The 24,372-nt window shown below is 39.4% G+C and overlaps 1 protein-coding gene across 2 annotated transcripts in view; it reads right to left on the bottom strand.

The window, feature by feature from the left end:
• Positions 1 to 12,634: 12,634 nt before the first annotated feature.
• The window catches only part of NUBPL (NUBP iron-sulfur cluster assembly factor, mitochondrial), an 88,320-nt gene continuing 76,582 nt past the window's right edge, over positions 12,635 to 24,372 (bottom strand). Inside the window, exon 11 of one of the 2 annotated variants that reach the window (XM_074909859.1) lies at positions 12,635 to 14,165. In XM_074909859.1, coding sequence (XP_074765960.1) covers positions 14,103 to 14,165 — 63 coding nt within the window. In that variant the 3' untranslated portion in view covers positions 12,635 to 14,102. The remainder of the gene's footprint in view (positions 14,166 to 24,372) is intronic. The other variant, XM_074909856.1, reaches the window with a different exon arrangement.

Below are 24,372 nucleotides of genomic sequence, written 5' to 3'. Positions count from 1 at the left end.
CATTGTATTGAAAAGATGTTTTCCTTGACCACTGCAGTCTCCCCTTTTGTGCGCTACCTGGTATGTTGATAGAAAATATAGATATCTACAACTGATACAAAGAGGGAAAAAAAAAAAAAAAAAAATCAAACTCAAATTATTTCCTCACTTCTCTAAAAGAAAAAAAAAACAACCTTCAAACATAAATTCTTAGTGTTTTTACAAACAGTAATCATTTATTAAACAGCATGTGGTTATTAATAAATTACAAGGCAACTAGATGTAAAGTCACTTTCAATGTGTTGTTGAAGGTGTTTATGCTAATAAACATAAGCAGAAGCATTTTTAGATGTTTGTTTGCATGGGGAAAATATTAGAATAAGGTCGTGCCAAGCCAATTCTGAAATAGAAGTGATGGATAGTCACCTATTGTTCTTAAAGAATATCTGGCAGTATTTGTTCATATGCATTCGGGATGACCTTTCCTCTTTAAAAGTAATTTCCACACACCATTTTCCAAATGCTTGGTAGCCCCCTATTCTATAAAAATGCATTTCCATCCTTACATCAGTCATATCCAGACAGCTGAATCAATATAAGCAATACCATTTTAACAGAAAAAGTATTTTAATTGTTCTATGAAAGCAATATTAAATCACAAACTTTTTTCCTCTTTTACTATCTCTGGCATAGCAGAGTTATGGTGGTAAGGAGAAAGAAAAGTGTTCCCATCTAAAGGAACATGATAATCAAATTAAAAAATGTTGAGGTAAGGCCTTCATTTGGTTATTTTAGCATAAGAGCTGAAGAAGGTATCTCTTATATTACAGCTCTTCTGGAAGTACATATTGCTCCCCCAAACAAACTCAGGGTTACCAAAGAGGAGCGTGAGGGACAGCAGGAACTTCCACTGCAGGCGGGTGCAGGCACTAACACCAGCAATGCCCAAGTGCAGGCATTCAGCATAGATGTTTAACAGCAGGTCTATATGCGAAGTAAGTAAGAAAGTATACAGGTTTCAGTGAAGTATTATTAGGCACAATACATAAATGAACGTACCAAGTATTGTGTCCTTACACGAAGGCAACTACACAAATGCCTTATTGTTGTAGGTATGCTGAAATTCTAGGCACAGAGGAATCTGGACTGAAGAAGCTTCCAAATAGTTTTGGGAGTGCGATTTGCATCCCCTCCTAGAGACAAGTTTACATCTCTTCACAGGCATTCAGTTAGTACAGGCCTGTTTGTTTCCTGGAGCAGGCATTCTTTCGTATGCCAAATTTGAGTACGTGGGTATTTTTTGTAGAAATATTACACCATTAGTGTAGTATTCAGGATGCAACTGAAAATTATATCTTTGTACAAACTGTATTTAAGGTAGTTGTATCAGGGACTGAGATTAAAAAAAATAGAAGGAATTAAGTTAGCATTACAAAATTGGGCTAAAGTCCAAATTTCCTCCTCCTGGTGACAGCTACCTAATCCAAGCTGTGATCTATGCCATCCCCTTGATTTTGTTTTAGCAATATAACAGAGCGGATTTCTCAGATAACACATCTACCGAGTTTCCTTGACTCTGCTGTTAACATTTGTGACAAAACTATTTGTTTTGTAGATCTCAGGGGAAGACTCTAGGGGCATCTGATCAAGCCATCTCAAAACTAGACAACGAAACCCAGAGGTTGCAAGGCAAATCTCTTCTTCAGTACATACTGCAGTACTTGACCTAGCCACATCAACTGTGCTGTAAAATGGGGGTAAAATTGGTCTCTCTTTTGAAATTCCAATATTAGCATAAGCTGAGTGAAAATAATGTTGCTATAAATGTAAATTGCAGCATATCCCGAAACATAAATTGTATGCTTTAGAAGAGAACATTACCAAAACACAGTCACAATCAATTAGTTGGATTTAGAATCCATTGTATGTGGTATATATCCTATCATTATATATTCAGCAAAAGATCCGAAGCAATTGCACACCTATTTATATTTGTCAAAGCCTTCCAAATTCACGCACATAACAGGAACTGCAGAAATAATTTTAACAATGACCCAGTATACAACATGTTAAAATTTGGAAGAAAAACCTTACAAAATAAGCTTCAATTCATCCCAATTTGAAAATCAAAGCCTTAATATTACCAATTCTGTTTTCAAAAGGCAAAGAAAAATTTATATATATTTTAGCAGAATAAATAAATGTCTTGAAAAAAACAACATTGTATGGGTAGGCATTAATTATAAAATGTTCAAGGAACATAAGATAAAGCTGAGAAAAGGGTATATTTTTGTGAAGAACTAAATTAATGGAATCTACCTCAAAAGGCTATACTGCTTGGATTGGTACATTCTGAAAGTCTTCACCCGAATGTTGCTGCTGGCTCCAAAACCTCCTGCTATTTAGAACTTATACCTAAGACCTACCTCAGTGTTCTCTATTGAACAAGCAAGCCATTTAAAGAAAGCAGAAAAAGGTAAGAACCAAGGAGGTTTGGGGTTTCTTCTAAAATAATAAAAGAAAAAAAGAAGTCAGTGAAAAGGAAGTCACTGACTTTTGGTGGAGGAAAATTTTCATGAAAAGAAGTTCTCATTTTTCTTGTATCTGTCTCTCTATGGATGCAGTTTACATGTTTCATGTGGTTAGTTGCAAGGAAACAATTCAGCAAATTTCTAACAAATACAATGTTTTTCTAATCCTATTCCTCTCAAAGATAATTAGATAATCACAGCTATATTTAATTTTTTTTACAGCCACTTAAACAACCTTGATGGAGCACAAGGACTAGTCAACAGTAGTCATCCTACCGCAAAACAGTGCAGAGCTGCTAAAGAGGTTAGCACCGGGACTTTAATCTCATGTTAAAAAGGTGACTCTACATGACACAACAGCTAAACATATTCGAGGTCTGTAAGCTCTTCGTAATGCAGAATAAATCATAGGTGTAAAAAATCTGGCCCCAAGCCACTTACTTTCTTTTAGATTCGTAAAGGCTGTTATTTCATCCCCAAACAAAATAGCAAGAATAAAGTTATGAGAAGATTCAACCCCTTGTTCTGAGAATTTACGTCAGAAAGGGCGGTTCTCACAGTCATAAGAAAATAACATGATGTTTCTCTTTGGAAGAGAGAACCTAGGTCAAATTTCTGATGGGGAGGATTATTACCTTAGTTACACAGACGAGAGCTTCCCCATGCAACCACAACTCTCCCACTTCTGCTCCCCCTCTTCTTTGTCTCCTAGTGAAAACCACACTTTTACAGGACATTTTTCTTTAAACAAAACCTGAAGTCAGTTTGTAAACACACACAAACTCACGTACACCTCTGCTGTCTGTATTTCCATGCAGTCCCAGGACTTGCCTGTTGCACGCAGAGCTTTGTCCCTTGATGAAAACTGTCATCGCCTTCCCCTTCCATGGGTGTGGCACCAAGCAGATCACACCTGACATACACACCTCTCACCAATCCCAGGGAACGGGCAAGCAGTGCTGGGCAGGGTGTAAAAGCAATCTGTAACACCTGGATTTGATTTACAGAGACTTAAAGGGTGAAATCCATTAGGAAGCAGCAGGCTGTGCCCTGATCTTGGGCTCTAGGAGCCGAGCCTTGCTCAGCCCGTCACTGAGCCCCAGGGCTGGTGCCTGCATTCCTGCAGGCTACTCTCTCTCACAAGGGGTCACTTGGTTGTGAAAATCTCCCATACCAAGAAAGGGGGCTGATTTTCCCCTTTCCAGAGGGAGTTAGTGTTTTGAGATCCTTCATGCAAGGAAGACTGTTGCTCCTGGGTGCATATTACAAACACCACCACAGACGCGGGGTTTTGCAGCCCAAATGAGCGTGCCTCTGGCAGGACCATGAGAGCCACTGCACGGGAGCGCCCCGAGGCAGCACGCTGCTGGGGGCCCGGCGGAGCAACGCCGCCACACTCGCGTTGCAGGGAGCTGGGTAAGTCGGCAGCGCCGCACAACTGCAATAGCAACCCTCGTACCACAGCAAATGGCACCATTAGGCTGAAATCTGGATCGGTTTGTAGAGCAAGTGTCCCCCACAAAGAGATGCTAGTCTGCAGATGATTGCTAACTGCTAGAAATACTGCATCTAACCCTCTGAAAGCAGTGTGATTTTCTGCTGTTGTCAGATCACTTGACATTGCTTACACCCAAACAACAGCTGAAGAAAACATAATGACAAACACTGGTAATGAGCAGTTAATACAAGCTCCAGGATGAATTAGCTTTGACAGTATTTCTGCTCTTGTGGAATTGCTGCTTCACAAGAGTATCTTCCAGCGTAGCTCATTAAAGAGCATGAATGCTCAAAACTCCCTTGGGGGAAGCAAGGCTTGAAGTGAGACAGGCAGAGGTTTCCTGGAAGAGACAATGAATCAGTGCAACTTCTGCACTGCATGCTTCTCCCATGCATAAGCAGAGCTGTGCGCCTCAGACTGGAGGTCAGTCAACCTGCCAAATTTAAGTCTTCGGTGTCTTGTGGGACAAAATCCCTGGAGGTCAACATTCAGCAATTTCAAGGGTTGAATCAAATTGTTTGTGTATAGTAATACCAATAAATTGATCTTAATCAAAATGCAATAATCCTCTTGAAGAGTAAGGCAGTCACTGCTAGGAAACTTCACTGCTGCCAGTCTTGTCGAGCTGTTAACTGGCCTCCTACAGACAGACAGTGATCTGGTTCTCCACAACACATCACAGGAGTGAAATGAATTTTTTTTGTACAACTAGGGATTAGAAGTCATCATATTTCTAATTTTCAGAGAGACCACTACTTTAGAGCTTGGCTTTGGGATGCAGGCAACTTTTTACCTTCTCTGTGTTGCAATGCAAACAATAAACCATCCGCCTGGCATTTTAACTTGACCACTTCTCCACAGATGCCAGGCTCTATTATTTCATATCTTAGTGGCACTAAGCTGGAGCGCAGAGGTTCTAGAAAATGTGCATTTCATATGCCTCATCAGAAACCATAAAACTAAATTGTAAACAGTTTTCTGAGTTTTGTTTCTTAGCTGAACACATTAAACAGCCACTTTTAAAAAAACAGCTCTTTAAAAATCATGAACAATACTTTCAAAAGAACATGGAGAACAATACAACTATTAGTTAGAAATGTCTTCACATTTCGCTCTAAGTATTGCTTGACAAGCACATGTTAAGATAATAAAGGTTTTTTCAAAACACAATTATTTAAACCAAAACCAACCTTCTCCTATCCCTTCTCCTATTTTTGTAGTTGAGACCCTGTGGAAATCGGGAGAGTTACTGCATGCAATGCATGAAAGCAAAATTGGGCATTTTCACAACATATATATGGGAGAAATAATTATCTATTTTACAAAGTAATGTAGTAAGTAATATTACTAAAATAATCTGTGATCAGTGTGTTAAAAGGCAACCAGAGTATGACGAATCAAAAAGTATCAGGATATAGTCAACATAGTTGAAGGGTAATATGTCATATAGATACTGATGAAATGGGCACAGAAAGCCCAGTTATCTTTTAAGATTACAATAACATAAATAGTAAAAATACAGTTTATCGAAGCCATGTGACTTAAAACTGTTAATCTACAATGCTACAAGAGGGGTCTTCCTTGAAGGCTAGAAAAACAGTAGAGAGGTTCTAGCTTTCCTTCAAGTCTCCTTCCTTACTCGCTTCATGTTCAAACTATTTCCTCATACCATTTTATTGATCCTCAACTATCTCTGTGACCCAACAAGCCCAAACAAGTCCTTCGTAGCAAACAGGAGAGTAGACATCTCTGCCACACTCTCCCAGTGCCTATGCAGAGCTCTTCCCAAAGCAGCGGAGTTACAAGGGTAAGGTGTTTGCTGGAGGGTCATTCTTGGTGCAGGATTTTATCTTGTGAAGGGTAACACTTTAAAATTACAGGGCCACACACTGCCTACAAGTAACGCAGCATTACTCAAATGGAAAGTAAATCAAAGCAATCCTCACAGCCCATAACAACTGCCAGGTGCAATTTAAGAACATGGTTCCCAAGTATTACACAGGGCAACTGTCCTGCTACAAGCAGAATACAAACTACTAATAGTGACCAGTGCCAGCTGTGGCAGGGACATCGTACAGTCTGGTAAGAAGCACTGATACATTACGGAGTAAATAGATCTCAGTCTTCCTGGAGAGAGTAGATCACAGTGTGAAGAATAAACATTTTGGTGAGTCACTTCCCGTGTTAGGGACATGCAAATGTACAGTCTAAAGGTTCAATGCTGACACAGTTTAGGGTGTGACTTTTCTCAAAAGCAAATCACAGAAAGAGTCTGGAGTTCACCTAGGAGGCAAACACATCTGTGGCACTGTTTGAATGTTGCTGGCTCCTGCAGTGTCAGCACATGCTGCATCAGAAATCTGGGTTCAACAGGTATGTTTTCATGATCCTTCACTGTGACAATTAATTCATGCACTTCTCAGATGTCCTTTGCATTTTATCTGCGACAGTTCATTACTGTTCCCATGACAACGAAGATAAGGTTAAATAAAGACATTCATATACAAAAAATACCCAGACATCATGTTGCTTGTCTGTATTCTCAAGACACAATTAATGCTTGGTTAGAATAATTTCAATCTGACTATCCAAAATTATGTCCAATTGGTATCTTATATTATGGTGACTATAGTTCCTGAAAACTAAACAGAAAACAAAGAACAATGTCATCATTCATCATTTTGTTTTGAAGAAAATTATATCACCTTCAAAGCATGAAATTCCCTGTAGGAGCCCCTGTACATAAATCTTTTTATCTGATCAGCCAATAGTAGTGAAGTGCTGGAGAAGGAAACGTGAAACACTTTGTATAGAAAAAAATGACTGGAATAAGATGAAACTTCAAGTTACTGTATGTTAAGCTCTGGTACAGTAACCCAGTAGAGTATTCAAAATACGTCCTTGGTTGTTGGTATCACCCAAGTGTCAGGAATAGTACTTTACAGTGATTATATATCTTGCTATTGTATTCAACTTCAGCTCCTGAGGTAAAGACAGCTAAAATGCTAACGTTAATAAAAAAAACACCCTGGGATGACATGTTCTCAGACATAACACTGACTGACCAAGAATTGAGGAGTCCAGTTTCTCAAGTAACATCTGTGGCAACTGTTTTCAACTATTAATTTGTAAATATGTTTTTTGATAGCTTCCCTTACATGCAGAAATTGTGTCATGAATGAGGACTCCCGGTGATCTGCAGTTATCTGATAATTCTGTCCTGCTACCTTTCTGAAGATCATGCCCCCGAGGTGCCAAGCATCCCAGGTCACATATTCCCCAACTGCACATCTTCAGCAGAAGTAGGACAGATACATTCCCAGCGTTACTTCTGACAGCATGAATGTTGTATTTCCTTTCATATGCCAGTCACATTTACAAACTAATGAGATATCCCCTGCTTTGCCCTGACCCATGTGCCTTCACTAAAAATGTAATTCTGCTTGTATTTTTTGCTGTGCCGAACAAACTCTTACTGCTTCCTGGCATGAGGTCATTCCAGGCAAATACTGGCACGTCATCCCTCTTACCTCCTGTCACCTGCTACTGCAGATTCACATACAGGATTCTGTACACAGGCACTGATGGTGAATAATACTTGTCTGAGTCATATTCTTTGTGAAAATGGCAGACCTTTTCAAGTAGTGGAAAGCAATCCAAATTGTCCAAATGTCTTTATTACTACTGCTTTCTTAAAAAAAAAACTTACTTTAAAAGTGTAAAAATAGGAATATTTTAAATGAATTACTCTAGTGCACACTGTTTTCAATGTTCATGAGCTACAAGCTCTTAATAATTAAAAGGCATTTTATCAGAAGTTTCATTTTGTATTAGTGAAGATATATTTCCCATCAGGGCAATAAAACCAACAACATTCACCAAGACAGTGATTACAATTTCCTGTATTAATCCAACAGGGAAAAAGGCATCAAGCAGCCCTGTCATTTCTTTCTCTAGAGGAATAACTTTCTAGATGTGTTACCCATAGTCAAGGAAAACTGCTTTAGAAAAAGGGTTTTATTTACACTGCAGAGATATCAAGCTGAAAGTGAAGCAGCAGTCTGTGTTAATAAGAAATGCCTTTGTAAAACACGCATTTATATAAACGTGCAAACAAGCAACAGATTCACAGGCTTCCTAAAAGCTTAGGATATTAAGGCATTACAAAAGAGATGCCAGTAGAGCTGGCACTCGCGAATAAATGTGGGTTTATTAGACTAAGTTTTCAAAGCCTGGATGCTTACAAGGCACATTTTCCCAGCCTTTTAACACTTGTTTTAAAAAGTAACTCTCCAAAATAGCCATTAGGTCCTATTATAGTGCAGGGAGGAAGTGGGGAGTGTGAACCTAAATCCTCCTGACTCCATCTGAAATGTAATTAATTAGAGGCCTCAAGGTATCACAGACAAAAGCCCGTTTATACATGGAAATTCCTCCTCTGAAGAGAGACATGTAGAAACTTCCTGATTCAGCAGATAAAACAACACATAAACTCACCCTGGCCTGTCTGACCAGACTACAGACAGATCTCACGCCATCCTCAAAATGCTTATTGCGGAGCAGGAAAGTGTTCAGGCTCCTGAACTTTTATTCATTTTAACAGTTTCCTTTAATGAGATGTAAAAATATTTGCAACATTTACACGCTGGATGAACATTCCGAAATTAAATCTACAGAATATGGGTTTGGCTTAGTAAGACAGTTTCTCACCCTGTTTATTTCTCCCAAGTATGCAGCCAAACTGGGCTTTAAAAATACATTATAGTATTTCTTAAATATTAATTTTTTTTAAAAATCCCTGAAAGTAAAAAACAAAAGTACTCATAACTACCATTAGAAAGTCATTATAAATAAACGAACACTTTTCAGAAGAAGTAACCAGAAGTCTGTATTCTTAAAATAGACCTTGTTTAGTAACAGGAAGCATACATGGAAGAGGCAAGTGTGGGGAGTCTCCTGTCTCTCATAGAAAAGAGAAAACCTCTGGACCACAGGAAATAACAGAAGTTTTAGAAAATCCCAGTGGTATGAGTGAAAACACTTTGAATAATCTGTAAGCCCTCAAAACAGTGTTAAAGGACAACAGATGTTCTTTCCCCCCACTAGCTTATTTGAAGACTCATGTACTCCATAGAAGTCACTTATTTGCGTTGATTAAAGTGGGTGTTCAGATCCAGACTCATACAAATAGAGAAACTGAGAGGAATAGGTGCATATGACAAGCTGTGCCTGTCCTCTTCTTGCTGGGGGAAAAAAAAAAAAAAGCCTCCCTGAATATGTGAAGATAATGGAAAAATACAGACCTTTGAATATACCTGTTCTTCGGACTTAGTATCTTTATAATGTAAAGCAGAGCCCGTAAAAAAAAAAGATAAGTCTTAAATTTAGGCTGAAAACTACTTTTGGAATGATTTTTTTCTTTTGCTGTGTTTCTGTGATATGTGGCTGACATACCAGTGCCTTGGCTGATATGCTGCCAAAATAAAATATAATTGTTATAACTCCTGCCATTAAAAGTCAATTCTGAAATTAAATCAGCAATTCAGATTAATCCTATTGTCAAGCGTCCTTAAGCAGAAGCCTTTTCCCCTAACCATCTCTGCTAGGAAGCATTCCTGGTACATAAAAATGAAAACACAATATAGGCCCAGATGTGGCCATGAGAAACTAAAATGACATTTGGGTATCAAAATCCAAAAGCAGAACCCCAGAGCCTTTTCTCATCTGTAAGCAGCTACAGTGACAGACATTATTCTAAGGATTGATCATTCTATTCGCAAACTCATTAGGTAAAAGTCATCAATAAGACTGGGAGCAAGGATAAAAGTCCAGCCCCAGATATTAGGCTAAAAAATATTCAGCTGTGATTAGGACTACGTTCCTTATTTCTTCCACAAGCACTACACTACAGCAATAGAGGAAGTGATGAACACTCCTTGATGGTCCTTAGTAAAGACTAAGCCCAGTGGCTGAGGACCTCCCCTAAGTTTAGAATCTATGGATTTGGACTCTCTCAGCCAAAGCCTGGCATAGAACAAGTTTCTTGCACCTTGAGCAAGTACTGCAGGAAAAGTAAGCGTGGAGATTCTACCCCTACTAATGATACCTGGAAAGACAGAAGCAGTACCTGCAACTTGGGGACTCAGGCACGGAGCTCATGTGCCAGTCTTGGGGTTGGGGATGCTCTGACAGAAGCTTTACACAGCTGAATTAAGTATCAAAATCCCCTTTATATTGTCACACAGAATCTCTGGTGCCTTAGCCTTTGCAGTCAGTTCTGTAGCCTGCAGAGCCTCTCACAGCTCTTTAATCTTTCAGCTAAGCAACAGCAGAGTTCCTTTCTTGTTGCTCTTCTTCTGTTTTTCTCCCACATATGTTCTTGAACCTGGAGATATTCCCACTGGCATGTTTCACCCCTTCTTTACTCCCTTTTTTCCCACCTTGACTGCAGTCCTTGGTTTACATTAGGGGCCCCAATAATAGTCTGAACAAAGTTTACCAACAAACCACTATGCAGCACCTGCCTCGGATCACAGCCCGCTCTAATCAGCACTAACAGCGCCACAAACAGGAAAAACCCAGCAGGGAATTTGAGTAGGTCCAGGTGAAAACCATATACTTACCAATGGAAAGATATTATGGGGGGATTCACCTGGTGCATTGGAGCCAAGTGAGTCCAAGTGACTCGAAGTGAGTTTAGAGTTACTAATTTTTTTTGTTAATATACTGAAAATGACCTGCTTCTGACACTTTTTCTGTGCATCACTGTTACTTCAACACCATGATCACCAGTCAGAACAGCTAAAATGGCAGGTAGTTTAAGCTCAAATTGAATTAGTAGAGATAAACTGATTTGCAAACTACTTTTCTCTCATAACTTCAAATAACAATTAGAAATTATTTTGTTTTGTGAAATGTAACACCTGAAGGACTGTACAAACCATAGTCTCGAAGGCTAAACAGTTCACAATGACCTGAACACATCAGTAAAAACTTTATACCAAAACACTGACACAAACAATTCTATATCCTCTTTCAGCTTCAGTATCATCAAAACTGAAACTTCTGAGAGCCATGAACTGCACTGTGTTAAGGCACAGCCCATATGGCTCCTCACCCAAGAAACAACAGGAATTATCTGCAAACAACAACTGTGGTCACTATACAAAGGCTCGTGTTGTGAAAGCAAAAATAACTGACAGTGACGCAAGGTGATCATCAGAATCTTGCTCTTAACCTACACAGGAGATAACCTGGGACTGATATTCACGTCTGTCCCCACTCCTGCCTGCTTGGCTCCATGCCTCCCCAGTCTTACTCTTTCTTTCTCTTCCTCTGTGGGATTTTGCAGCATGTAACTGCAGCTTACAGCACTACAGACTTTTAATAATTCTGTGGTGGTACCCCGTGATCACAGTAATTTTGCAGTAAGTCTCCACTGCTCCTGAGCAAAGAGCATCTACCCATCCATACAGCTCAGGAAAGCCAGGTCCTATTGTTAGGATTAGCATTTTTAGATAAAATGCACTAGTACATTAGGAAATATCACAGAAATGAAAGTAAAATATTGGAGTGGAAAAGAGCAAACAACACCATGTGTCAAGTCTATAATCTACATTTACAAACTATGGTTAAATGCCACTGTCTCCTGCTCAACCTCTGACTGATCCAACCACCACCACTCCCAATCCAATAACTTACATGAGGGATTTTATGAACTACAATGTCAAATCTAGTATGTTGACTAGAATTCATTAATATGTATTTAACAGTATACAGTATAATAAAAAAAGAAAATTAGTATGTGTTTTATAACATTAAGTAGCAATAACACTGTGTCAATGCTCTTCAGTTCCTTTGCAAGAGGAAGGATGGGAAACATACTTTTTCACTCATGAGAATGAGGAAAGTAAATCAAAGAGGCTCTCAATTTAAATTTGGTTTGACCACCACTACCCTTAAATGCAGAGATATCCTATCTACTCTGTACAATTGTTTTTTAAAATTTTTTTAATGACAATTTTAAATCAATAAATTCCGTTTCACCTACTACATTGTGCAATCCTTCCACGGAAGTATTAATTAAATTTTCAGATTGGCTAAGAAGCTATATATAAGCTATCATTATAATCAGTTTCTTGATAAAGGCATTTGAAATAGTTCCGCAGGTAAAATATTCAACAGATCAAAACTGTAATACTTAATTTAAAGGGGAAGAAAAAGCAAAAATGAGTAAAAATATAAGAAAATTTCATCCCTCAACTAACCCAAGAAATAATGAGAAAGAAAAGAAATGGAAAACAAATAATCTTAAAGCTGTATATGGATTGTTCACCCAGTCTCAATATGAACTGGGTGTCAGAGACACTCTTTTTCAACAAAACAAAAATAATAAATACCAAAGTTCAGAAAGCATCACAGTCATTTGATAAAAACCCATCAGAATCCCAGTTTTTCCACTGAAATTTATGATTATGCTATGCCAAAACCACAGGATTACTTACAGATATACATATCAACAATCACAATATGTAAAGCAGAAGTGAATAAATAATATGTGTAAAGATAAAGCTCAATTTAAAAAAACTCACTAAGTTATCAATAAAATATGAAAGGGCAGAACACTAAGCCGGCTTTAATTTTTGTAAAATATATTAGACAACTAAAAGGAAGTGAGTATTTGTGTCAATTCTATAGGTCTATGATAATATGCTTCTGAAAAAGCTGAATACTGGTATGAGATCTCATGAGGCAGGGTGTGGGCAGGGAGATTCAGAGACTGACTTGAAGCAAAAAATCAATAGTTTTGGACCATGTAATTTACATGTTTAGAAAATAACCTAAGCTTGAAATTCAGCCCATATTTGTGTGTAGCTATCACATGTAAATTCTCGGTACGTATTACTTAAATATTCTTAATGTAAATGTATACCAACTTTTTATGTTGTATTAGTTCGGTAAGAAAAAACAACTACATCCAAAATCCTGAACAATTATATGAACTATCAGGAAATTCTTGGTCCCACAGAGGTCAACAGCAGAATCCCTAGTATGGTTAAATTCCCAGTATGGTACAGTTAAGATGTATAAGATACCCATACTTGATTATGTAAATGAAAAAGCCTAAATGTCAACTCAAACATCTAACTGTAAATGGAAACTCATTCCCTGAAGGCATATTCTTCCACTTCCACACACCAACACAAAAATAAAGATTGCAGAAATGTAAGGTAAAGAAAAAATAGAAGGCCACGCAGTTTGAAGACCAAATTTTTTTTTTACTTCATAAATTCACCTTTATATTCAAATTCCAAGTTGCTCCACTGTAATAGGAATATGCAATGATAAATTTAATTTATCTTGATCATTTGCATCCCCTGGCAGACTGAGCTTAGGCACAATACCTGATTTTCAGTGAAGACCTTGGTTACCTAGTCTTCTGTCTGGGTCCATTACAATGAAAAGGACTCAGGAAATAAGCCTCAGGGTCATGTAATCCATTCTCCACTAAACTGTGAATTGCCTCATGATCGAACATTATCCAATAATGAATGAATTTGCTCATGATCCATCACAAGAACTCTTCAGAGTATACGTGGAATTTTTTAAATTTTCTTTGAAGATGAAGACAAAAGTACTGCAGTTACATAACTAAATTTGCTTCTTAAAATCTGCAGAACTTAAGGTCAACTTGGTAGTTAACCAGCTAAAAAGCTGAACCAAAACTGACAGAAATTAAGAGTATTGCAAATGTCATTTTTTAAGTAGGACTTATGCCTTGGCATCTCTGTCATCATTCTGCTTGGCTGGAGTGGCTGGTTTTAATTCTTGACCTTAAAACAGTACATATGTGAAAAACGTACTTCATCCCTTCTTGCTTGATGATGTTACAATCCAGCAGTTAAACGCTGTCTACCATCTTTTGCATGCTTCAGTCCATTTGTACATGGCCAAACAATGATTTGAAAAACTGAGTATCACAATTAACTCCTAAAAAACCTTCTTAGATATGGCATCCATATAATTAGGTCGGACTCGTCTGCATTGGTCTCACCAAAAGATCACTTTTTTGGTAAGTTTCAGTGATAAACGCTTCAAGCAGGAGGTACTGGCAGTCGTCTTACTATTTCCATAGCTATCTTTAGATAGGCTTTAGCCTGTAAAAACAGAAAAATGTATTTAGCACCTTTTGTTTTCTATAAAAAGGCATATTTTACATCTTGTTAGGTGTCTGTTCTTTCACACACCTTCAAAGAAAAACAGAAACATTACAATAAATTGGTTCAATTTAGCCGGTTTTGCATTCAAGAAAAATGACGCATTAATAAATAAAATAATGTACAAGCATTATTTAAAAAATTGGGAGTGGGGTGGGGTGTAAAATTTACCTTGGTTATTATTCTGAGAATAGAACTTGAATGAACAGTTTGTCTTAAATAGCAAACAGAATCAATAGTCTTCTGGAGGAGAAGTGTTGAGAAGGACGACTCTTTAGTCCCACAGGTACTATTAATTATAAACTTCCCTCACCCTAAAAATCCGAGATGCACTGTGCACAGGATTGAGATAGAGAATCAGAGAAAACCACGACATTCCAGAAAAATTTTTTGAAAAAATTAATTCATTACAGACTAGACTACAGTATCTCCTATACAGACATTAAAGTATTCTCAAAAAAAGGACATATTTCCAAAGACTCAAGTGGGTATTGGAAAGAACTAATCGTGCAACACCAGAATCCATAGAGCAAAATCTCCCTTTCATACCAACCTGCAGCATCTGGTCAGATAACATAAGCTGGAGGGCAGAAGAGCACAGAACTGCAAGACTATTGGGAGCGACCCATAAGCATACTTCTTTTAACATCTCTAAAACCATGACACAGCTAGGACCACAATCAGTCTAACATCAAGTATTCATTAATTTAATGTTGAGATGTGTATAAAGTCAGAACAAACCACAAAATGAAACCAAGTAATTCCTGCACCAAGCTCAATAACTTGTAGTCGAAATGGAACATGGCTTTTAGAAAGGTCTCCAATCCTGATACAAAGATTTTCAAAAAAGAGCATCTTTGTGCATGTGTGTGTATATATATATATATATATATATATATATCTTGTACGTTGTTCCAGAGGTTGATTACTTCCATTGTTAAAAATGTACACCTTATCTATAATTTGAATTTGTCATGCTTCAATTTCCAGCTGGTACATCATGTTCCGTGTTTGTCTAGTACAACAGAAAACTCCCCTGCTATTCAGCTTGCTTCTACTTTGTTAGACTGTAACCAAGCTACTTCTTCATCTTCTTATGTAAGTCTTCATATGGAGCCCACATTGACAACCTTCCCTGTTTTACTTGAAGAAATCACCACAATATTCCCCACGGCACCAATCTCTCCTGCCTCCTGCAGCACTCTTAGATGGCTCTAACCTTGAGTTAGACCTCGCATCCCTGATGAGCCTTTAAAACAGCAAACTAACAAATGCCTGATGCCACAGGGTCAGGAAGAGAAGGTCTGTCTCTCACTTGGGCCACTAGCACAAACTGTCACTAGTCTGAACAAGGTTTCATTACTCTGCCTTTAGCAGGGTCAGGCAACCCTAACAGGTCTCCTCTCTTCTAGGGCTTGCTTCTGGCTTGTCAGGTTTTCTTTTCTGGCACTCCCAGCCTCAGTGTCTCAGGGTATCAGTGCTCACACCACCTTTTCTGAATTTGTAAGGAATGCAAGTGCCAAGCTAGGACTGTTTTCTCCCACATGCATGACTCTGGGGCAAGAACTACAGAACTGAAGTCACAAGCATGAAATTCAAACTTCTCCTATGGGTATAACTGCAGTGCAGTTGGGTAGCACAGCTGTGCCCCTATGCAACACCCACCACATATTGCCATTAATTCCCTGGGTGGTCTAGCTACTCCCCAGCTAGTCATCTGCCTAGATGAGACAATGGACCAACTTGAAATAAGGTGATTGAAGTCAAGCTGCCTTTGCAGTTATGTGTTTGACTAACTGGTGTAGAAGCGCTCCAGGTGGGCATTTTGGACTATGTTGAAGAGTCCTGCAAGCAGCTTCCACTTTGTACAGACTAATTAATGTGTTTTAATGAGTCAATTAACAACAATTAACAATTTCTGCATGGAAAAATCTGGCCCCTTATAGAGACTGCCCAGGCTGTTCCTGCTCCAGAGCTGGTCAAATTGTACACAGAAAGATAAATGGACTGTAGAAATTGTTCTTGCAGGTGCCAAAATAGTGACATAGGATAGTGGCTTTGTACATAGCTAAGATAGGAGATGCTGTGTACATTAATCAAGATAATCAGCAGCAATGGATCATGCGTATGCTACAATAGTCATATAGGACCATGGACTAGCTGCATTGTTAAAACTGAGCTAAACAGCAGTCCAGGGAGTCTCGTTTGATCCAGCCAAAGACACCACTGGCAAGGGTCCTTGGAACACAGACTTCCATAACCACCCAGACAGCAACCAGATATCCAGCCTGGGAGACTTGATGGTTTGTCTAAGTGTTACCTTATGTCAACATCCCAAAAAACTAGATTTTTTTTCCCCAAAAAGCACTGTTAATGAGTGTCTGGGCAACGACTGCACAGTGTACACTGACTCATTTGCCAAGTAGCTTATCTGTTGCTTTGTAACAGGAGGTTCCTGGTGCAACAATCTGTAGCCAGTGTGCTAGTATTACCTAGCTCTAGTGCTACCAGCAATCGGATTTACCTGCTAAGCATCCTTTTTTTGTTTCTCTAAACCACTACTTTATATGTTGAACAGACCAGTATCTCATGCATTTCCTTACAGAATTCTATCAGTAACCTGTCATTGACAAAATCAACTGTTTCAACCCTTAGATTCCTATCTTTGAAGAAATCATGCAGCCATGAGTGAGGACCTATCAATCAACATATATGAAAGGTCTAAATGGAATCTCAGTGACTGTCAATATGCTTTTCATTACATTAAAAAAACACAACATGGTTTGTTTTTTTAATGTAATGAAATTACATTAAAATTGAATGGTTTCTCTTACTCATGATCTTTTCAGTGTGGCGTCTGTAGACAGACTGCACAGCTCAGTTCAGCTGTTTATTCCATCATTACTAAGCAAAAGAAGATGGGTTGCAGCTGAAAAATGGAGAGGATTTTTTACTTCCTTTTTAGGTGGAACGCCAGAGGAGAAAAAGAAAAGATTTCCTATTCATCACTCACAACCATTTAAATTTTAATAGGATAAAAGTGAACTTTACAGATCAGTTTTTCCCTTTATGGTTTGGAAGCTCTAAAGAAATGGTTTATAGACTGTCTTTCTGAAAGCATTTTTTTGTAGATGGACAACTTTATATTTAACAGTAACATACCAGTTAGCTGGAAGCCAAACATTCTCCATGCTTTGATGAAGAAGTGCACAGAAAGACAGAATGCCCTTAAAAACATGCCAGACTCGTTCATTACGAACGCTGCCTAGTTGGGGTCTGAAAGCAGCACTGGGCAGAGCAGAGGTAGAGGTGAAAGGTGACATTCAGAGAGTCGAATAATGGCCACGTTAGAGATTGTTTACCTCTCCAACACTGCTACAAACACTGCCAGAAGAGCACAGCATTCTTTAAATCACAAACCTCCTTAGGCCTTGGAGGGCACGGTAGATGATGAAGTGATTAATGACAGCATAGATTGTGGAGTAGGAAACGGTGAACTTGTAATGAAGTTCATCAGGAAAAGGACTGAAATGTCCTACTTAGCCTAAATAATCAGAACATCCTCACTCATTACTCTGTCATGGGATAATAAACATGGGGTAGATTTAAAATGCCTTTTTATTAGCTCACCTAATTAAGCCCTATAGTAATCCTAGAGAAATGCCAGCCTTTCAGTTACGGAATTTCATTCTCCCTAAAAATCTTAACCATGACGGAAGTGTGCATCACTGCTAAGATTACTGCAAACTGACTGTACAGGTCACAGCTGAGTCTGCCCTGTTCTCATGGATTGTATTGGCTTGACCTGCTAGCTTGCCTTTCACTGAAGTGCAGACCTTAGCCTGCAAACAGCTCACTGCAGTGGCTTTCAGGGTCTAGTGCAATGGCCACACAAATACAGAATGCAATGTACTCATCAACAAAGTCAAATCAGGCAGGAACTGATAGCACATTCACCCTCACTCAAACCACTGCATACAAACAACTTCAGATCCAGCAACTCAGAAAAACAATACTGATCCCATCACTTGGTTGTGGGCCAAGTACACCACGGAGTACAAATCATACAATAGAATGGTTTGGATTGGAAGACACCTTAAAGATGATCTAGTTCCAAACCCTGCCATGGACAGGGACACCTTCCACTAGCCCAGGTTGCTCACAGCCCCATCCAGCCTGGCCTTGAACACTGCCAGGGAGGGGGCAGCCACAGCTTCTCTGGGAAACCTGTGCCAGTGTCTCTCCACACTCACAGTGAAGAATGTCTTCCTTTAATCTAATCTAAATCAACCCTCTTTCAGTTTAAAATCAGTCACCCCTTGTCCTGTCACTACACTCCCTGATAGAGACCCCCCCCAGCTTTCATGTAGGTCCCCTCTAAATACTGGAAGGCCGCTTCATTTCTTCTCCAGGCTGAATAAACCCAACTTTGTTAGCCTGTCCCCACAGTGTCCCCAGATGTGCTCCAGCCCCCTGATCATCTTCATGGCCCTCTTCTGGACCCACTCAAGATAGTCTATGTCCTTCTTGTGTTGGAAACCCCAGAGCTGGACACAGTACCCCAGGTGGGGTCTCATGAGAGTGGAGTAGATGGGGAGAATTGCCTGCCTTGACCTGCTGGCCACACTTCTCTTGATGCAGCCCAGGACATGGTTTGCTTTCTGGGCTGTGAGTGCACATTGCTGGCTCATAATCAATTTTCCATGAGTTACATGGTCCATGTAACACTCACCCTTGCCAGACCCAGCAACAACATACAAACTCACCACCCAGGACTCCCACATAGAAGTGGCATGAGCTGAAAGCTGTTGTTATACCTCACCTTCCCTTGTCAACCCATTCACATCCCCACCAACACTGGGAGTCTGCAATTGCTTAGCCACCAAGTGTTCTGAACACACTGCTCAGCTCCAAAATATAATGCCTGACCATATTTGTCAAGCACAATTTGCCCTTAGCGAAGCAATATTGGCCGTCACCAATCACCTCCTTATTTATCACGTGCCCTAGCATAGCTTCCAGGAGGATCTGCTCCATGATCTTGACAGGCACAGAGGTGAGACTGACTGGCCTATAGTTCCCCGGGTCTTCCTTTTTTCCCTTTTTAAAAATGGGGGTTATGTTTCCCCTTTTGCAGACAGCAGGAACTTCACCGCACTGCCATGACTTCTCAAATATGATGGATAGTGGCTTAGCTGCTTCATCTGCCCATTCCCTCAGGACCTGTGGATGCATTTTATCAGCTCCCACAGACTTGTGCACCTTCAGGTTCCTTAGATGGTCTTGAACCTGATCTTCTCCTACTCCTAGTGGGTGGTTCTTCATTCTCCCAGTCCCTGCCTTTGCATTCTGCAACTTGGGTGTTGTGGCTGGAGCACTTGGTGGTGAAGACCGAGACAAAGAAGTCATTGAGTACCTCAGCCTTCTCCATATCCTGGGTAACCAGGTCTCCTGTTTCGTGCTGGAGGGGGCCCACATTTTCCCTAGTCCTCCTTTTATCACTGGTACTGACATGGTTTCTGACTTCTATTTGTGATTAAAAGACTCCAAGACTATTAAGATGCTTTATCCAGCTCAGCAATCCAAAGGAAAATCTATGCAAGTCCCAGCTGTCTGGAATATCAAACACTGTGGATGCTTTACAAGTATAGACCTGTAAAGAAGGATAAGGTATTTAAATCTGCTCAACTGAGCTGTTGGGGGATTATACTTTATTTGTTGCTAAAGGAAACTAAAAACCATAAGCAACAATTCAAATAGTGACTAACACAAGGACAAATACTAGACTTAGCTATCATCTACATGAAAATAATGACAGGTGATAGCTTCTGTTCTTATTAGCACTCCCTTTACTCAACCACAGTCCATTTTCCAGTTCAATCAGATTTTTAAATAGCTTTAATTTCCATGGAAATTGCTTGTTACTTTGACAGAACTCCAACTTTTAGTGCATGACTGGAGTTGCCCTCCAATGTCTGTATTTTACTGTGGTCACCTCAGAAGGCAGTAAAAGCATGACGATAAACACAGGTTTAAATGAGTTTCCACTTCAGATAAAAGCTTCATGTCACCCAGAGAAATTCTTGATTGCTGTAAGAGGCCCAGAGCTTTTTCCAGTCCATCCTCCTCTGGGCAGTTCTACCATGAGATTCTACTTCGCATGTATTGGCAACTCCTGCCAAGCTGCAATGAAGTCTCCGCCCAGAAAGAGGATTTAATGAGATGATAAAAGTCAATCCATAAATTACAACATGAAATGGAGGAGATGGGTAAGTAAACTGGATGCTTCCTGAATCCAATACCTCAAAAAAAAAAATCCTTACTGCTTGTGAGAAATTTCCTGTTAATCCTATATATGAGCAGCTGCAGAAGCCAAGCTGTCCTCTGAGGGAGCCTCAGCTGGAAACACTGCTAGCCTCAAGGTGCCATTAAGCACGTACATCACTCAGGTGCCATTACGTACATCAGAAAAGACATCTTGACCAGAAAACATGGTTAAGTAGAACAGCGCAATTCAAATGCAATATAGTAACATCCTTCAAACAGACTATTCCACCGCTCAGCATTTTCTTCAGCAAAATAAAGCACAAATGAGGGTGTGATGATGCATTGTACTATCTACACCCTGAATGAAGGATTCGAACATACACATACCAAATGTTACTGCGACCATTCAAAGGAAGCTTCGACAATAAGGCATATTATAAATCACATCATGCAGCCTTCTTTGGGGTTTGCCTTTTTTTTAAAGATATCACACCCTGGAGAGATCACACTTTAAATGGAATTACTGATGACAGCTAAACAGCAGCAAACATTATTTGCTACCACTGCTTCAATTTTTCTCCAAATATTTCTTGCAGGCTTTAAAAGGTTGTACATTTTTACCCTACTCACACATCACCCTTTCATACAGTTCTAGAAAAAAAGTCTTTCTGAATATAAATTCCACCTGTCTCTTTGAATAATACCACGGTAAGGTCTGTAACATTTCTAATTTAATTGAAAAGAGATTTTTAACCAGAACTACTCTCCTCTGTTACGTCAGACTGCTGATGCCTCATGCCCCTGCTTTCCACTTGACTGGGCTTTTTTTCTCCCTTTATAGAGCTGTGTGCAATTTACTGGCCTCAAAACCCTTCACCAGTACATATGACTATATGTAATCTGCAAGAGGGCTGAAAAAATCGCCCACTGTTAAATGTGAACTAGACAGTAACAGAACCTCCCCCAAGAAGTATGTGGGGTTTGCATCATACACTGAGCTCCTTTATCACAAGCTGGATAGGATGACATTCCAGCCACAGGCCCTGGTTTCTTTGCACCAGGACAAGTTTGGCTCTTTTTCCTACCCAAGATATAAATTCCTCACTACACTGCACGTAAGTTTGTGCATACTGCACGGGCTGTGCTATCTGGGGGATCCAACACTCTAAGCTATATATGATTCACTGAGTTTGCTTCCCTTCACCTTCCCCTGCTTTTCCAATATATCCTACTTGATTTTTATGGAACAGGAGGGTAATCTCAAAGTATTTTTCCTTAATAGATTGCAAATGTTTCCCAAAACAGTATGGGCAAGAAAACACTAAGGATTGAAGGAACTGGGACTGTTTAGTTTGAGGAGGAGAAGGCTGAGGGTAGACCTCATCACTCTCTACAACTACCTGAAAGGACATTGTAGAGAGGTTGGTGCTGGTCTCTTCTCACAGGTAATTAGTGATAGAAGAGGGAATGGCTTTAAACTGCAACAGGGGAGGTTTAGACTGGACATTAGGAAAAAAATTCTCACAGTAAGAGTGATCAGACAGTGGAATAGGCTGCCCAGGGAGGTGGTGGAGTCACCATCCCTGGATGTGTTTAAGGGTCATTTGGATGAGATGTTGGGGGATATGGTCTAGGGGAGAACTTTGCAGAGTAGGGCTGAGCGTTGGACTCGATGATCCCAAGGGTCTTTTCCAACCTGAATGATTCTGTGATTATCTGAACTAATTGACCATTACACGTTTCCTGGCATTTGGGGTTTTTTTCAAAAGCAGTCATCCTCTTTATACTTTCTGCCATGAGGGTTCACTGTATCTTTAATAATGGAGAAGGGGAAGAAGCTGAAATCTAAACTTCATTCTTTCATGACTTCTCTCCTGTCTTGAATACATTATCCCTGCTGAACCTTAGAGGTGTATCATCTCTCCTCCACAACTTTTATCACCTCATTCCCACGACAAGATGATGAAAGACAACACCTACTGCCTGCCTCAGCCTCCAGCATGTCTCCTCCCTGAAATGTGTATCCCAGCAAGACTCCCTAGATTTTAGAAGGTGAATGGACATACTGGTACAGCAAATGTATTTTGTACTTGCTTGAGCTGCTTCTTTGATCTTGAGAAAGATGGGAGTTTGGTGCTTAATGGTCACAGCTAACTTGTCCTAGCAAGGTATTAACAAATCCACGGTGCCATCAAGGCTGTGATATACCCAAAAGTTTCTAGTAGGAAGTCCTCACAAGATAACCATCAACTGTCCCATACCTCTCTGGGTTTTGCGCTCACAGATGGGGAAGTTCTCAGGAACTACTTAACTTTTCCCCCAGTGTTGACAGAGAATTCACTGGGCATTTAAGCAACTCATTTGGTGGACGAATGACTCCATTGCAACTAATCAAGTCCTGTATCTCTTGCTGTGTTTCTAGCCCTCTTATCCACAAGTTTCATGATGCCTCTTTCAAACACCTCTTTTGCTGCTGGTTCCTTCTCATGATCTCTAGGAGGTTTACCTACATCTGAGCATGATCAATGCCACCTGATTTCAGCAATTCTTCATTTGTTTTCCCTACAGTTTTTCCTATTCTACCATTTTAGCCATGTTCCTGATTTTCCTTTACTAGCTTCTGCTGTCTAGAGACTCTCTCATATGTTCGGGTGAGCAAAAAAATGAAGCCCTAGTCATCCAATCCACCTCCACTGCTTGATGGAAGAGGAAAATCCTCCCAAGACTCTCAATTATCTCCAGAAAGGTCTGGTAAGTCCTCACTGTTGATTAAACTAAGAAATTATTAGCTTCTTGTAAAGGACACTGCTGTGGTGTGTCTGCTCTCTTTCTTAGGCTAGCCCCTGTCATTTAGGCTAACATGTGAGTATAGCAATATTCCAATTACTACAGCACATAAAGTTTTGTCAATGAAGAGGGTTTGAAAAAAGTCACAATTTAAACAACTAAGCTGACAGAAACATTAACATAGACAATGTTATACCAAGAGCAAAATAATTTTACCAACACTGTTTATTTCTCCATGGGGACTGTCTCAAGCTTCACCAGAAGAGAAATCCAGCCATTAAACCCTCACATCCTTTAGCTTTTCAGCCCTTTCCATAAGTGAGAAACTCATATATATTCTGTGCCTTCCCCAAGGAAGAACTTTCTAAGTTCACACATGCACAATTCTACAAATAATTTTCTTTTTTCTGGAAGGTTTGGTTTAGTTGTTAGTATTTCCTTGCTAGTTGTGAAAAGGAAACTTCCCGTTTCCACCAATTACATCTAAGCTTTAAAATAACTAATAAAGACAAGTTTGCTTACACATTTTAAAATTCTGGTGTAGAATGAGAGCTATACTTTTACATATCAGCAAGGCAAGTTGAACCCTGTGGCAGGTGTGTAAGCAAAAAAAAGTATTAGCTAACATATTTTAGAAACACCCTTTATTCTAGTCTTGACAGAGCGTAGAAGGTGTGACAGCATGCTGGGTTTCTGAAAAGTCAATCACTATCTTTATTCCCCACTGTTTGAATCTGTTAGGTATTATTTCAGTTCTATGATTCTGTATTTGGTTTGTAAGTGTGCTCTAACAAAACTGCACAGAATTTTATAATAAAAACATGCTGTAAATTTAAGGGACGAGAGCAGAGATAATTTCAGCAGCTCTGAGTACATTGTTCTCTATCTGAAAAACTGTGATTGTTCATGCATGAATAGCCACAATTTTAGTTTATTTGAGAAACATGGTGATGGGTGTCATGTATTAAAGATTAGAATCTGACCTTATATAACCTCTCCCACCATCAGTTATGTGATAAGGATTTAATTTTTCTTTCAAAATGTAAGTGAACAACAATAAATTTCTCTGTCTTTCAAATGAGAAGCAAACCAG

Source organism: Athene noctua, chromosome 6 (assembly GCF_965140245.1).
Source record: "Athene noctua chromosome 6, bAthNoc1.hap1.1, whole genome shotgun sequence".
NCBI lineage: Eukaryota > Metazoa > Chordata > Aves > Strigiformes > Strigidae > Athene > Athene noctua.
The sequence above is the reverse complement of the archived record's forward strand: the minus strand, read 5'-3'. Positions and strand labels throughout refer to the sequence as shown.